At 35.6% G+C, this 15,542-nt stretch overlaps 1 protein-coding gene across 3 annotated transcripts in view; it reads left to right on the top strand.

Annotated features, from left to right (window-relative positions):
* The window catches only part of slc29a1a (solute carrier family 29 member 1a), a 77,880-nt gene that overhangs the window by 43,654 nt on the left and 18,684 nt on the right, over window positions 1–15,542 (top strand). For all 3 annotated transcript variants that reach the window (XM_056471408.1, XM_056471409.1, XM_056471407.1), the window contains exons 2-5: window positions 9,253–9,334; window positions 11,145–11,226; window positions 13,748–13,911; window positions 14,213–14,352. In XM_056471408.1, the coding sequence (XP_056327383.1) occupies window positions 9,306–9,334; window positions 11,145–11,226; window positions 13,748–13,911; window positions 14,213–14,352 (415 nt within the window). In that variant the 5' untranslated portion in view covers window positions 9,253–9,305. The remainder of the gene's footprint in view (window positions 1–9,252; window positions 9,335–11,144; window positions 11,227–13,747; window positions 13,912–14,212; window positions 14,353–15,542) is intronic.

Below are 15,542 nucleotides of genomic sequence, written 5' to 3' on the forward strand. Positions count from 1 at the left end.
GATTTATTTATTTTTTTATAAAGTAACAGTAGGACTTTATAGCAGATATCTCACATTTAAGGCTGCATAAAATTGTAAATAATTGATAATCAAAATCAAACAAAAGACAGGAGTGTTGCCAAAATGAAGAAATAATTAGAACAAAACAATCTTACTAAACCCCCAACCCACTAAACTAACCAACCAAAGAAAAATGTAGAATCAAAACCGTAATCTTCGGCATATACAACGCTTAATTAAACCTACACAACCTATCAAAGCAGGGCTTGAAATTGAGACTATTTTGGTTGCCAATGTGCCTGAAATTTAATCTGTGTGACCTCATAATATATTTGGGAGCATTTGTGCGACAGCATATAATGGTTGTAGTGTAGTCCTAAATTTTTCAAGTTGGGATCACCGGTGCTACCAATTAAAGTTAATTTCGAACCCTGCAAAGCAAATCTATAGGGGTGCAACCATTTCTTCTAAAGCATTTTGATTAAGTTTATGCATGTTTGTGGGGTTCATAACAAAATGGGAAATTTAATCAAGTCCATATAATTGGAAATATTTTTTTGAAAAAATCTGTTAATTTAAGAAATGCTGGAGTGCTGTAAACTAATTCAATGACATTTTGGTTCTATTAGCAAAAAACTTATGCGCATGGCACAACTGAGTAGGATAAACTTTTTGTGTCAATAAAAAAGTGGATAAACTATGAGAGAAACACTTACTGAATAAATTCTTGCATGTGCATTAAAAAAGTCATGTGACTTTAATGGAGAATTAATTGAGAAGCCAGTGGAGCAAGCACATTTTTAAAACATCTGAAATGTAGGGCGGGGTGATATGGTTAATTTACATCATGATATATTTCCTAATTCCGATCGATACGATATAATTTGGACATTGATATACTATTATAAAAAGCCTCAGAAAATCCCATTTTGTCAATACAATTAAATTGACCAAGTCTATAAGTTAACTCTAACAACATAGGCTCATTCTGAAAACGTAGCCCTAAAAACATTTCTGGAGAGAACAAATTATGTAGCCTGAGGTACGTATGGCAACATTTAGTGTTTAAAACAATGCTACGGGGGCGCTATGATGCCGTTTCTTTTTGCGCTACCAGCTGACCGCTTCTGTATGGACGGCTTTCCTGCTGTTACCAGTTTTCCGCTGTTACCAGTAGCTCGCCATGTACGTCGTCAGACTTGAGATGCAGAGAGGAGTTGACCACGATGATGGGGTTCGAGTCCGGCGAAGAACGGTTCCAGAAAGCGGATAAGACAAAAACCGAAGCCAAAAAAATTAATAAATAACCAAGTAAATAACAAGGTGAGAATGTGGTAAAATCTGAAAACGTAAAAATCAGGCAAGGGCTTTTCTTTTTCTGGATAGCTGTTTAAAACTGTTGGTTTGGTTTAGGGAAGTGGGTGGACGGGTCAATCGGTGCTTTTGAAAACACTATTGGTTGGGTTTAGGGAAGGAGGAGGGTGGGTCAGTCAGTCGACAGCGGCCTCTGGTGGATTTACGTAAGAACAGCAGGCGCAAATGGCACTTGTGATATTTTTCAGATCTCAAAACACGTACACAGCAGGCTCTGGTGGATTTGCGAAAACCAAAACTGCAAAAAACGTAGCTCCTGGGACGTATTTGGCACTCTTCAGAAATATATATAGTGGTACATTTTCAGAATGAATTTGGGTTTCTATAAAACCTCCTCCTATGAAACGATATATATATATTAGAAATAAAAATAGTACAATAAATTAACCTTTTTAACCTTTCATAAAAACAAAGCAATGCATAATAAGCAAAAATAAACCATGAAATAGGCATAAAATCATAGAATATTTCTATACCTTCCAATCGCGATATATATCTACATTCAGTTATTGACCAGCTCTACTGAATTGTTTTGGTCATAAAATGTCTCAAAGTCTGTCATCACAGTGGTTCAGTATTATGATTATTATTTTTATTATTATTATTATATTATATTATATTATATTATATTATATTAAAATTACCTCTATAACTTTCTTGAGCATAGCATCTACGCTCCCAAAGAATGTCTCACGCCTCCAGAAGCCACTGCACGTTCATTGCGTTTCGTCTTTTAAAGTGTCACTCATTTATTATGTAAGAAAAATTGTCCCACAATGGATTCTCCTACAGGAGCACAGTCAATTTTACCTTTTGATATTTGCCACTAGTTTATCAGGACGTGACAATTTAGTTCTTATTGACTCACTGGATGGAAAGTGCTTTATTTGCAAATGATTTATGCAATATTCCAGTGTTGTGCATAAGATTTAAGTTGCATCTTTGGACTGGAAACATAGCTATTGGCTGCTAGAGTTGGTTTGCAGGGCCTCTTGAGTATAAATCTGTTCTAAGCTTGTTCTTGGATGTGCTGGCGATGATCTCGGGTTTCAGCTCTGGAGCACACCAGCAGACAGACTATTTCAGGACCTGCAGCTTTGTTGTGAAATGTGGAGCCACTGAGGGACCTTTTACATGCACAGTCTCTGGAAGCCTTGCTAGAGGACACCCTGGGAAACTGGCCAAAGGTTGACCAAATTGGGGGAATATAGTGATTGTTGGCTGCAGGGATTAATTTGTGGAGTGCAGTTATGACTCTGCACATCGGCTTAAATGGGAAGTTTGGATGGCGTACTTCAGATTTGACGCATGAGCTGTTCTGGAAGTGATTGTTGATCGTAAATGTTATTGACAACGACTCGGGAAAATGTACTGGATGTTCTTGAGCCTTTAAGGCTTTGAATAAATGAAGATGAATGTCTGTTAAACATTTGTAGCAGGATGAATATGAACTTGAAGGGATAGTTCCCCCAGAAATTGAATTGCATCTTTCACTACCAGACTATAATCCGGATTCTACATTGCAGATCCTGCAATGTGGATGTGCACATTGCGATATCGATGCTGAAATGATATATATTGAGTAACTAGTGTTCTCACATACAGTCATGTTGGCATGTCAGTAGTTTTGTGTTCATTCCTGGAGTTCCTCAATATTTTATGGTTGCCAACTCTAGGTCAGATAAGTCTGCTCAAGGTGGAAATGCCTCATTTGCTTTCAGCCATTATCAGCTAACCATGCAATGTTTTATTTTTCTTCCTTTCACTAAATTAATAACTCCCTTGAAACTTTGAAGTGAAACATTGAGTTTCTGAAGCTGTGTGTCAGTCTGCTTTACAGAGGTTATCTTGACCTGGTTGAAGTGGTGATATGATTAATGTTGGTGCCTTATGAAAGCATAGACGTATTGATAAAAGATGATTGTGTACTTGTGTTCACACAAGGTCATTCAGATTCTCTTAGCGTGACTGAGATTTCCAGTACTTCTAACACGATTTTGTCAAGTGGTTGTGTGGAAATCACTTTGATGTTACTGTTTGAAATTGTGCACTTGCAGTGTTGGGCAAGCTATTTGGAAAATGCAGTGAGCGAAGCTATTAGTTACTCATCTTATAATGTAGATTACTACACTAAAAGCTACCCCCTGGAAAATGTAGCAAGCTAAGCTAAATGCTGCATGACAAAAGTAGCTAGCTACATCTATGTATTCATTTTTAAATCGAAGCAACTCCAATCCAAGTCTGTTCTGTCTTAGTAATCAATAAAACTGCCAATGAAACCTAATGGTTAAGTTTAGTTATTTACTGCAGTTAATGTGCTGTTCCTAACAGAAACAAATTTTACTAGACAGCAAAAACCAAAACAAAAAACTATAGTTGTTGTATTGCAACTATTAAAGTACGACAGCAAATTAATTCAGTTACTTCCCTGTAATATTACTCAAAAAACATTATAGTATTTTAAATACTGTGTTTACAGTAAACTACTATTATTTTTTTTATCTTTATATTTTTATGTAAGTGTACTTGGGTACATTTGGGAACTTGGCCAAACAAACCATGAATACATTTAAAACCAATTCAACTCTAACAAGAGCACAGCATCAGAATTAACTTTAAGACATGTACTTCAAGGAATGGTCCTGTTTTCAGAAATAATTCCTCTACAGTCATCTTTCTATCAAGCAAATTTCTCGTGTCAGCCCAATTGATTGGCGACGTCATCAGAGCGAGAGAGAGGTGGCAGTAACTTGCTAAAAAGTTTGGTTTTGATCATTGTAAAACACAGAAGATTTCGCCATTCTCGCTATCGTATGGATTTACTTTCATCGTCCAAACACCATCTTTATAGCTCCATGAATGGAGGTGGCGTCACTTAATAATCAACGATCGGTAAATGTAGCTTGTGTTGACGCGACTGCGCTACTTGCTTAAAGTAATAGCTTCGCTACTGAAAAGCTATTTGATTTAGAAAGCAGCGACGCTACCACCATGCTACTGAGAAGTGTAGTTAAGCTAGTAGCGTTGTATTTGTGGTGGCGCTACTGTGCACTTGTTAGATTTAGTTATACATCTGTACCAAAATGTATACAGAATTGCATTGCTGGAGTAAATAATTGTTCAAAGAGAGGATTATATGCACTAAAATATATTGATATGAGCTTATTTTGTATGCATGCATATGAAGTAAACTTTGTAAACAAAAATATGAATTAAACTTTTTACCATAAACTGAAAAGTTTCTAAAAATGCATTAAAAGGTAATTATGCATTTTGAAAAAATATTTAGATAGGTCTAAAGCCAATTAGATCAAGATCTCCTTATCGCAGTTCTAGGCATCACTGATTTCAAGATGGCTAAAAACAATACAGAACAACATATAGTTCCATTTGTCAGTCTACTAGCATGAAGGTTAATATTAAGCTGGAAACAGAAAGCTGTTCATACATATATACATCTAATGAGGGATGTAATGAAACATTTGTAACTGGAGAAAATCAGATTCTCCCTAAAAAAAGAAAGACATTCTATAAAATCTGGCAACCTTTCATGGATTATTTTAAAAACATAAATTCAGCAAGAAATAGTTAAATTGAAGAGGATTAGACTAATTTAGGCTAAAACAGAAGATTAGTGTTTTGTTTATTTATTATTATTTTTGTATTTATTTTATTATTTGTTTCCTTTTTTGTAACTTTATTTGTTTATTTATTTGTTATTGTATTAATCTGTTGTCACTATACTTCTGTATGGATTTGTATATTGCATGTTTTATTGTCAATTGTGATGTGAATGTTTGTTGAACCATTTTGTAAGTTTTTGCGTTTGAATGTCTAATTTTTTTTTACTTTCTCTATTGTTTTTTTTAAGGTAATTAAGCATGTCCAGAAATCGCATGAAAGAGAAAGCATGTTATTTTATTTAATTTGGAAAATAACTGATCATATTGGCCTAAATATTTCAATCATTTAGAGCAAGGGTGCTCAATCCTGTTCCTGGAGATCTACCTTTCTACACATTTTAGCTCCAACCCTGATCAAACACACATGAACCAATTATTTAGGACCTGAACAGCACTTGATAATTACAGGCTGGTGTGTTTGATATGGGTTGCAACCAGTGTTGGGTGTAACGTGTTACTAACAAACTTCCACTGAAAAAGTAGAGTAACTGATTACTGTTCATTTTTAGGCATTTTAATAACAGTTACTTATAATGTACCTGCGTTACATTGTGAAATAATTTAAACTCGCTGAATATCATTATATAAGTTTATTAATTGATCTTCTAAAGGTAAAAGTAAACTCTGCTGCTTTAAAATCATCGTAGTGCAGGCGCACGTGACTTCACGCCAGTTTGCTGCATAGTCGTATTCTAAAGCAGAAGATGTCGGACTCGCCTGAAGCAAGTGGCGGCTTTACGAAATGGAAAATTCCCATTGCTTCACTTTTCTGAAACAAGCAGACAAGATCATTACAGTAATATGTAAGCTATGTCCAGGGGAAAAAAACTATCGGCCGCTGTCAACACCACGAGTAATCTACTAAAGCACCTGACACGGCAGCATAGACAAACACTTCTGAGTGATCCTTGTTCATCATCGACGGATAACACCGTGGCAACTCCTGCTAAGCAGGCCAAACTTGATTTTACTTTGCCAGCTCAGAATGTGTCTGAAGGTGAGCTTAAAATGATTGCAGGGTACGTTGTGGAAGAGATGATACCACTGCGCACTGTAAAAACTCCATCTTTTCGGTGCACATTAAACAAAATACCTGTGTCTGTCAAAAAAGCAGCACTGCCTGATCGAAATATGTTTTTGACTATTCATTCATTCATTCATTCATTTTCTTTTCGGCTTAGTCCCTTTAGTAATCTAGGGTCGCCACAGCGGAATGAACCACCAACTTATCCAGCATATGTTTTACGCAGCAGATGCCCTTCCACCTGCATCCCATCACTGGGAAACACCCATACACTCATACACTATGGACAATTTTAGCTTACCCAATTCACCTATACCACATATCTTTGGACTGTGGGGAAAACCGGAGCACCCGGAGGAAGCGGGGAGAACATGCAAACTCCACACAGAAATGCCAACTGACCCAGTCGAGGCTGGAACTAGCGACCTTTTTGCTGTTTTCGACTAGATAAGTGTTATTCTGACATGGAAATGGAGCTTAAAGGGACATTCGAGAGTTTGGAATATATATTTGCACGACTGCTGACATTTAGATCAGCCACAATAAAAGTTTTCTCTGAATGACGGCACATTGGATTGATCCTTCTACTTTTGTATGAAGACATGCTGCACTAGCATGTAAAAGAGTTCGAGGGAGACACACGTATGTATGTGTGTGTGTGTGTGTATATATGTATATGTATATATATATATATATATATATATATATATATATATATATATATATATATATATATATATATATATATATATATATATATGGATTTTAAGATGTATTTAGTTAAATTGCTTGAGTAATTATGTAATTATTACTTTTCAGACACCGTATTTAGATACGTATTTTAAATACAATAATAATTAAGTAATATATATAATCAGTAATGAAATCGAGCAAATACATTCGGCTTATGTACTGAACTCAAGTGACTGCAGAACAACGGGTCCAATTTTATCAAAACATGTCATGTTTACCTTTTCTTAAGTTAAGCTTTTTTGTTGTTATTCAGAAATGCAGAATAATATATATTTTTGTTATTCAGGAATTGTGTTCCTAAAGAAGGGTACATTTCTTACAAAAAAATATGTTTGTAATTATTATAGAGTGCTTTTTATAGAATAATAAAGATTCTTCAGAAAGCTAAAGGGCTAAACTATTTAATGTTTGACTCGTATGTTTTATTTAATTATTTATTATTTACAGAGTTTAATTTCTATTGTTTGTCCACTTAAGGTTTATATTATATGGATTTTAAGATTTATTTAGTTAAATTGCTGGAGTAATTAAGTTACTTTTCACACCGTAATTAGATACATATTTTAAATACAATAATAATTAAGTAATTGGTAATTGATTACCTTTTTTAAGTAACTTACACAACACTGGTTGCAACTGAAATCTGCAGGAAGGTAGATCTCCAGGAGCAGGGTTGGTCACCCCTGATTTAGAGAAACCTTTACTTGTCAGATTTTTAAAAACAATGTTACAACACATTATGATATGCAACATATAATATTAAATATAAAGCTGCATGATTTGTAAAACTGATAATATGATAAGATATACCATATTTAATATATGGTGATGTTGTGTTCATGCTCTGACTTTCCCTAAATCTCTTAGCTTAGAGTCTGTTTTGTATGCCCTGACAGTTGTTTGAATGAAGAGCACTTGAGTGTGTTTTATTGGACTGCAGAAAGTGCTTTATGAAACAGGATGCTGCATTAGTATCAGTATGGGTTTAAACATCTTTTCAAGACTATTGTTGTCAGAAAGACATCCGTTTGATTTGTTTATACAGAGTAAACAGCAAAAATCAAGCAGATTGGTTCATACATGCATACACAAAGCTTTGTTATGCTCCATAAAGATGGAATAAACCAACATCAGTCTCTCATTATCATTTTGGTTTGCAAACAGTTGATCTAAAACAAGTCACAGTGCTTTGTTGCAGGGATTTATTTACTTTTGTTTAATACAAAATTAAGGAATCCATTTTCAAACCCTTGAATTACATGGAGAGTTGTACAACTGAACTAGAAAATGGAGTTCACAAGTAAGAAGCTATCATTTCTGCAGTTCATTACTTTCTCATTCACTTTGTATATCTATATTCTGAATGGATCACAGAATTAATCAATATTTCGTTCTTTCTTGTGTGCAAAGACTTTTACGATTTGTTCCTTCAGGGCTTTGCTTGAGCTCAGGAAATTAATTTCTTGTTGCCATTACGAACTCTACACCCAAGTGTTAATAAAGCATATTATGAAATGTATTCAAAATATTGTTTTAAAGATTTAGACTAATTGCAAGCACATGTTAGAATGACATCGAAGCGTTTGTTTGGATATTTCAGTATGTTTTTGTTAATACTGCCAGAATATCCACTTCATGATCATATTTCTGAACTAAAAAGGGTATTTATTTAGTAAACACTGAGGCCTACAGAGAGATCTGGAGACCTCGAAAGGTATTTGTACATTTAGTTTCTCTATAAGTATCATTAAAAGAATAGTTTACCCAAAAATGAAAATTTCTCCATTTATTTACTTGCTCTCAAGCTATCCTCAGTATGAGGTGAACATATAGTCATATTAAATAGGGTTGCACGATATAGGAATTTGGTACCAATCGATACTTGTCAATACGACTTTTATTTTGAAGCTTCTAAATGCGCACAAATGCATGTCTTATGATAGTCTCATTGATGTCTTAACCTCTTAAGGCCCAAGGTGTTTTTTACATGCATTTTTTTTATTTCTCTTTGCTATTTGGGCTTATTAGAACCTAATTGGAATAAAAACCTAAGTATCATCTATTGAAATGATGTACTTTTAGAGAAAAATGATGTCCATACATGTGGACTCGTGGTCCGAATTTACATGAAAGACTTTTTCCTGAATTTTTTTGCTTTGACTATCAGAGAGTAAACACTTTTTTCCCCATTTTTGGACAGTTAAAAATAGTGTTTGGGACATTTCATATGCTGCAAAACAGTTGCAAGATGACACCGTATGTCTGTAACAAAATATAAAACATTTAAAGTATTTTAAATAGCCACTTAAGAGCTAAAATGCGCTCACTCAAGCCCTAGGAGGTTAATGATCAGATTATCTGTTGTTTCGTGCTTCAGTGTCATTAATGTTTGTTGCCTTGTGATTTGTATCATTTCAGTTTTGATGCCATATTCTGAAAGTTTTCGGTGACAGATCTACCAGACGGACACTATGACGGCCGTGAACGCTCCACGAGACAGGTAAATATATCTATAAGCTTGATCACGTTACATGATTAGGGCCCTCTGATTTCTGCACTGTGGAAAACTTGGATGGAAATGCAGAATTTAAGCATAAAGTGTCATGGAATACGATCAAAGAACAATGCATGAAGTCACACCAGTTGTAAACAGTCCCATAAAGCACAATTAGGTGCATGTTTGACTTCCTGTTTGAGAAACTATGGTGTAAATTGCGTTGCTCTTGTAGCTCATCTACCAATATTTCAATCTTCAGCCTATTTTACTCCCAACACCAAGCCTATAAGGGTTGTTTACTTAATGTCCATCGAAATAATGTTTTTTTTGTGTTAAAACATGAAGAACAAACCCAGTAAAGCTGCTAATCCGTCATCGTCTCATTAGCGGCCTGCTTTTTTTTGCTGGTCTCGCGTCTCCTTGGTCCTTAATTGGCTCAGGGGCAAACACTCTAGCAGATCCTTGTTAAATCATGTCGCAAAGACGCTTTGCTCTGAAGTGTGAGGGAATGTTACTGTTAATTTAATTACCCAAAGATCAGGCTATGAAGAGTCAGTGGTTGAGGTTTATTTTTGCAAAAATACCTCTGTGTTTTGCTGTTCCCGTCATTTTTCTGACGAGTACTTCAGCAATCTATACGCTTACAACGGGGGATTCGTCAGCTGTTTGCTAAAGGAAGGATCAGAAAAGATTATTGATGCTCTTTTTCAGAGCTTGACAGGAACTTTATCGTACACAGTTCATGGATCAGTTTATTCCTCCATTTCACAAGTGCAAATTGTGCAATTAAAATGGTTGCCTCCTTGTTTTCTCTCTTGCTAATTATGTATTTAATTGTGTTTTGTAACCGCTTGTACTGTATCTGGTTAACTCTTTATATTCTCATATTGTGTCTTAAACCACGTTGAAAATGCGGTGTGTGCTGCTTTGTTTACGGATTTAAATGCGTTTGTGTGCTCGTGATCCTCTGCTGTTTGTCGTTGCTATGTCCGCCATCAGCTGTTACTTCACACGTGTGGCGGTCAAGTTTTAAAATAGTTCAGCTTTTGCCGCTGTGTGGATTAATACTGAATGTATGTCGTGGTTAGGAATAGAGCAATATGCTGGTGTTAAATTGCACTGCTTTAATGCACTCCTGCACTGGGTTCACACATACACTCTGCATTCTGACTACTTGTTGATAATCCGTATTGAGCATTTCTCTTTGTCTCACGCTGAACTCAATCGACCAATCACAACAGATTGGGTCATCAGACCAATCAGTACAGATTAGCATCTCACTAAGGAGGGGTTTGGGAACAAATGAATCGCTGAATATGAGAGTCATTGGCGTAATTAGGTAAAAATAAATGCATATTATAAGAGAATGAAAGTGTTTTTTGACCTTGCATGCATATCAGACTGTTGGAGACCCCCAAAACCAAAATATGACTATTTTTAATGCATAATAGGGGCTCTTTTAATCTCAGGATGAGATGTTGCATATGAATATTAAAATGCAAGACTCTTTTTAAACATGAATGGCGCAGTTTGGTTTGCAGTGTCTTCATTACAATGCATAAAAAACATGAAAGTCTGGTTTAATTTTGGTGTTTGGTTTGATTTGCGAAAACATTTCTGAGGGTTTTAAAATCATTGTTTTGTTAAGCTTTCAATAACATTATCAGATTACATCGTTTTCATGATTTAACCTTTAATTCGTGACAAAATAAAACAGATTTCTGGAAAATATCAAATTAATTTCATAGGGCCCTGCATGATGGAAAATAAACCCCAGTGAAACTGAATGTGTGTATTTTGACTTGTCTTCCAGGTACAATGCCGTATGGATAATTTTCTTCATTCTGGGTCTGGGAACTCTCCTGCCTTGGAATTTCTTCATGACTGCTACTTTGGTAACAATCTTCTCATTGAGTCGCAATGATAGACCTTGAGACTGCAGTTTATGACACACTGTAGCAAGTTATTAGATGAAGCCATCATAATGTGAACTATATTGGATTTTAAGTTCTTTGTTCCCCAAAGGTCATTTTGTTTTGCGTTTTGGCAGTATAAAATGAACCAGCTGTCAATATTACTTTTAATGTAAAACATTCCTGGAGCTCGAGGTGGAAAGCAACATTAAGGTCACAGGTTCATTTCCCAGGACGTCATGTACTAATAACAATATACCTTCAATGCACTGCACGTTTCTGTAGATGAAAGCATCTGCCAAATGTATAAATGCAAATAGACTGCATCTAATATCAGTGCATTACTGTAGATTTAACATGCATTAAGATTTTTTTTTATGTAAATGTTTTTTAAAAACCTAGATTTAAAAAAAATAAAGGTTTTCTGGATTTTAGATCTTGCATTAAGTCTGTTTGATACAGATTATGGTTCATATTGACTAAAACATAAAAATGGACCTGTAAAATTGCATTTTATAAGGATAAGTAAAATGATTTTGCCAATATAAATTTAACCAGCTGTCAATATTGCTTTTAATGTAAAACATTCTTGGAGCTCAAGGTGGAAAGCAACACTGAGATCACAGGTTCATTTCCCAGGACATCATAAACGAAAAAAATTATACCTTGAATGCAATGCACGTTTCTGTGGATGAAAGCATCTGCCATGCATAAATGTACAGTATATAGACTGCATCTAATATCAGTGCATTACATTAGCTTTAACATGCATGCATAAATATTATTAGTTTTAAAAATCTAAAGTTCTTTAAAAAGAAGATTTTCTGTATTTTAGATCTTGCATTAAGTCTGTTTAATTCAGAATATGGTTCATATTGACCAAAAACATGAAAAATTACCTGTAAAATTAGTGTTTTAAAAGGATAAATAAAATGATTGATTTGAAAATAGTGTGGAGGATAAAAATGATGTCTGGAGGGGACGCAATATTTGCTTTTAATGCCCTCGTAAGTTTTATTAAACCATCAAAATATAAGATATTCATTAAATTGTAAAGAGGAGAACTATTAAAGCTGTGATACCCAAACTAGGGCCTGCGGGCCAAAGTTGGCCCATGGTAACCTTTGATTTGGCTCGCCATCCTATCTAAGACAAGAGGGAGAATAATAGGGGAAGGTTGGGGCGAATACCTTCAGTAGAGATCATCACTAATTTAACATAACCTTATGTTTGTTTGCTTATTTGATGAACTACAAAAAAGCAAACTGAATTAAATGTTGTGAATTAATGACATTTTTTAAAGAGTCATGAAACCCTTCAGCTCATTTTTAGATGTTGACATTTACAGTATATGTGTGTGGCACGTTGCTAAAACCACACTTATGGGACACACTTCACTATCGAGTAAAATATGGTTCTTTTTGTAAATAAAAAAAAAGGCTGGAAATCCATTGTCTTATTGAGATGGTTTCACTGTATTATAAGTACAGTATTGTAATGTCATTATTATTAACACTGATTAAATATTTTTTTCTATTAATTTTTTAAATATTATTCAATTAGGAAGTTACCATGGCAAATAATGTAATACAGTTTAGTATATTTGCCTTTGGCCCACCACTCTCAATCAAGGTTGGTTTTTGGCCCTTCATAAGAAGGTTTGAGCACCTCTGCTCTAAAGACATGCGCTATAGGTCAATTGGATTAACTAAATTGGCTGTAAGGTGGCACAGTCGGTGTTGGCGCCTCACAGCAAGAAAGTCTCTGGTTCGAGCCTTGGCAGGGCCAGTTGGCATTTCTTTGTGGAGTTTGCATGTTCTCCCTGTGTTGGCGTGTCACCCAATTCTCCCCGTACAGGGTAATTGGGTAAGCTAAATTGTCTGTAGTCTGTGTGTGTGAATGAGTTTATGGGTGTTTCCTAGTGATGGGTTGCAGCTGGAAGGGAATCCGCTGCATTAAACATATGCTGGAATAGTTGTCGGTTCATTCCGCTGTGGTGATCCTTGATTAATTAAGGGACTAAGCCGAAAAGTAGTGTATGAGTGTTTGTGTATGGGTGTTTCCCAGTACTTGGTTGCGGCTCGAAGGGCATCTGCTTGGTAAAACATATGCTAGAATAGTTGGCAGTTCATTCCACTGTGGCAACCTCTGAATTAGAGACTAAGCCAAAGAAGAATGATGAATGCTATGCAAAAAAAAATATGCAAGAACAAAAAAGCTCTCAGGAAATAACGTATGCATTTTCTAAACTATTTTCAGCTTTTAATATGCAATTGTTTGTTATCTTTAGTATTTGATGAATAGCTTTTTCCCCCTGTGTGTTCTTCAATAATAAACATGCTTCCTTGCATTATTAAAACTAAAACTGGAACACAAACAAATCTTTTAGACATCTAGGTCAATTACGCAACATGCCTAGCAAATCTGCATGCAGCAGCTTTTTGAAATCAGCAAAAACTTCTCTCTGTGGACCTCTTAATGTCAGAGTCTTGTCTTTGTGCAGTACTTTACCAAGCGTCTGAAGGAAACCAATGGAGAACTCAATCAGACAGTTAACGGGACAGAGTTCCGTAGTGTCCTTCAGTCAAAGTTCAACAATGTGATGACGCTTTGCGCAATGGTCCCGCTGCTCATTTTCACCTGCCTCAACTCCTTCATCCACCAGAGGTGAGACAGAAACTGCACATCTACACTGGGCTGGCGCTTTTATCAAATATGGTTGACTAATTATTGACAAAGAAGTAATTGCGATTATATAATTAATAACCTGTTCAGGTTCTTTGATAATTAATTGTCTTTTTTGGCACAGTGATGATTAATGGTCAGTTTTGGGGTCCAGAAATAAAACATTGAACATCGTTGAAAGTCCTTTGAATATGCTGTTCATGAAAGAGTGGGAACCCTGTTTGATAATGCACGATATGATCAGAAATCTCCCAGAGAGTTAATCAGGTTTATCTTCTCCCAGGATTCCTCAGAAGTTGAGGATCTCCGGCAGTCTGTCTGTCATCTTGGTGGTGTTTCTCATCACAGCGGTGTTGGTGAAGGTGGAGATGGAGCCCCTGCCGTTCTTCACGCTCACTATGATCAAAATCATCTGCATCAACTGTGAGCGTCTCCTTTACAACATCTGACACTGACCTCAGGCCACATTTAGCACACAGCTTTAAAAATGAGAATGATCCTCGTCCATACTGGCATTTCCACTGTTTTTCACTATACTTTAAGAAAATATCTCTGTCCACATTACATGACCAAAAAACAGATGTCAGAATCTTAAAGTAGACATAAATTTCATTAATTTTCTTTTCAGCTTAGTCCCTTTATAATCAGTGGTCGCCACAGCGGAATGAACCACCAACTTATCCAACATATGTTTTATGCAGCGGATGCCCTTTCAGCTGCAACCCATCACTGAGAAAGATCCATACACACTCAGTCACACACATACACTATGGACAATTTTAGCTTATTCAGTTCACCTATAGTGCATGTCTTTGGACTGTGGGGGAAACCGGAGCACCCGGGGGAATGACTAGTTACAAACAGCTAGTATTAAATTGCAATGAGAGAGTTGGCAGCAAATTTAATAAGTGGTTCCAGTTAGGATTGCACGATACTGGAAAAAATATACAATATGTGATACTTTTGGTGACCATCGCGATTAAAGATATTACTTACGATATAACATTTCCCCTTTAAAATAATTTATTAATATAAAACAAGTACATTTTTCTGCTACGGTTTCCCCCACAAGTCCAAAAACATGTGGTATAGGTGAATTGGGTCAGCAAAATTGTGCGTAGTGTATGTGTGTGAATGAGTGTGTATGGATGTTTCCCAGTGATGGGTTGGAGTTGGAAGGGTATCCGCTGCGAAAAACATGCTGGATAAGTTGGTGGTTCATTCCGCTGTGGCGACCCCGGATTAATAAAGGGATGAAGCCGAACAGAAAATGAATGAATGAAGTTTATTTTTCTGATCTAATTCTAATTCAGGTTAGACTAAGATTACTTTTGTGTTCTGTGACTCGGTATGACACAAGCTCTTATTCGCACTTTAAAACATAAATAAATCTAGTGCACTTTAATGAATCAAGCACTTCTCAATGCATAAACGTCACTTTACATGATTTTTGAACTTTGCAGAGAAATAAATGAAGACCGCTATATAATAATATATGAAGAGTTGTTTTGTCTGGATGAATGTTTTTTTCATAATTGTACCAAAAATGTAATTAAACAATTAACCAAATTAGGGATGCTCAAAATAATCGATTAACCATTATCCGAAAGACA

The sequence above is a fragment of the Danio aesculapii genome, chromosome 13 (assembly GCF_903798145.1).
Source record: "Danio aesculapii chromosome 13, fDanAes4.1, whole genome shotgun sequence".
NCBI lineage: Eukaryota > Metazoa > Chordata > Actinopteri > Cypriniformes > Danionidae > Danio > Danio aesculapii.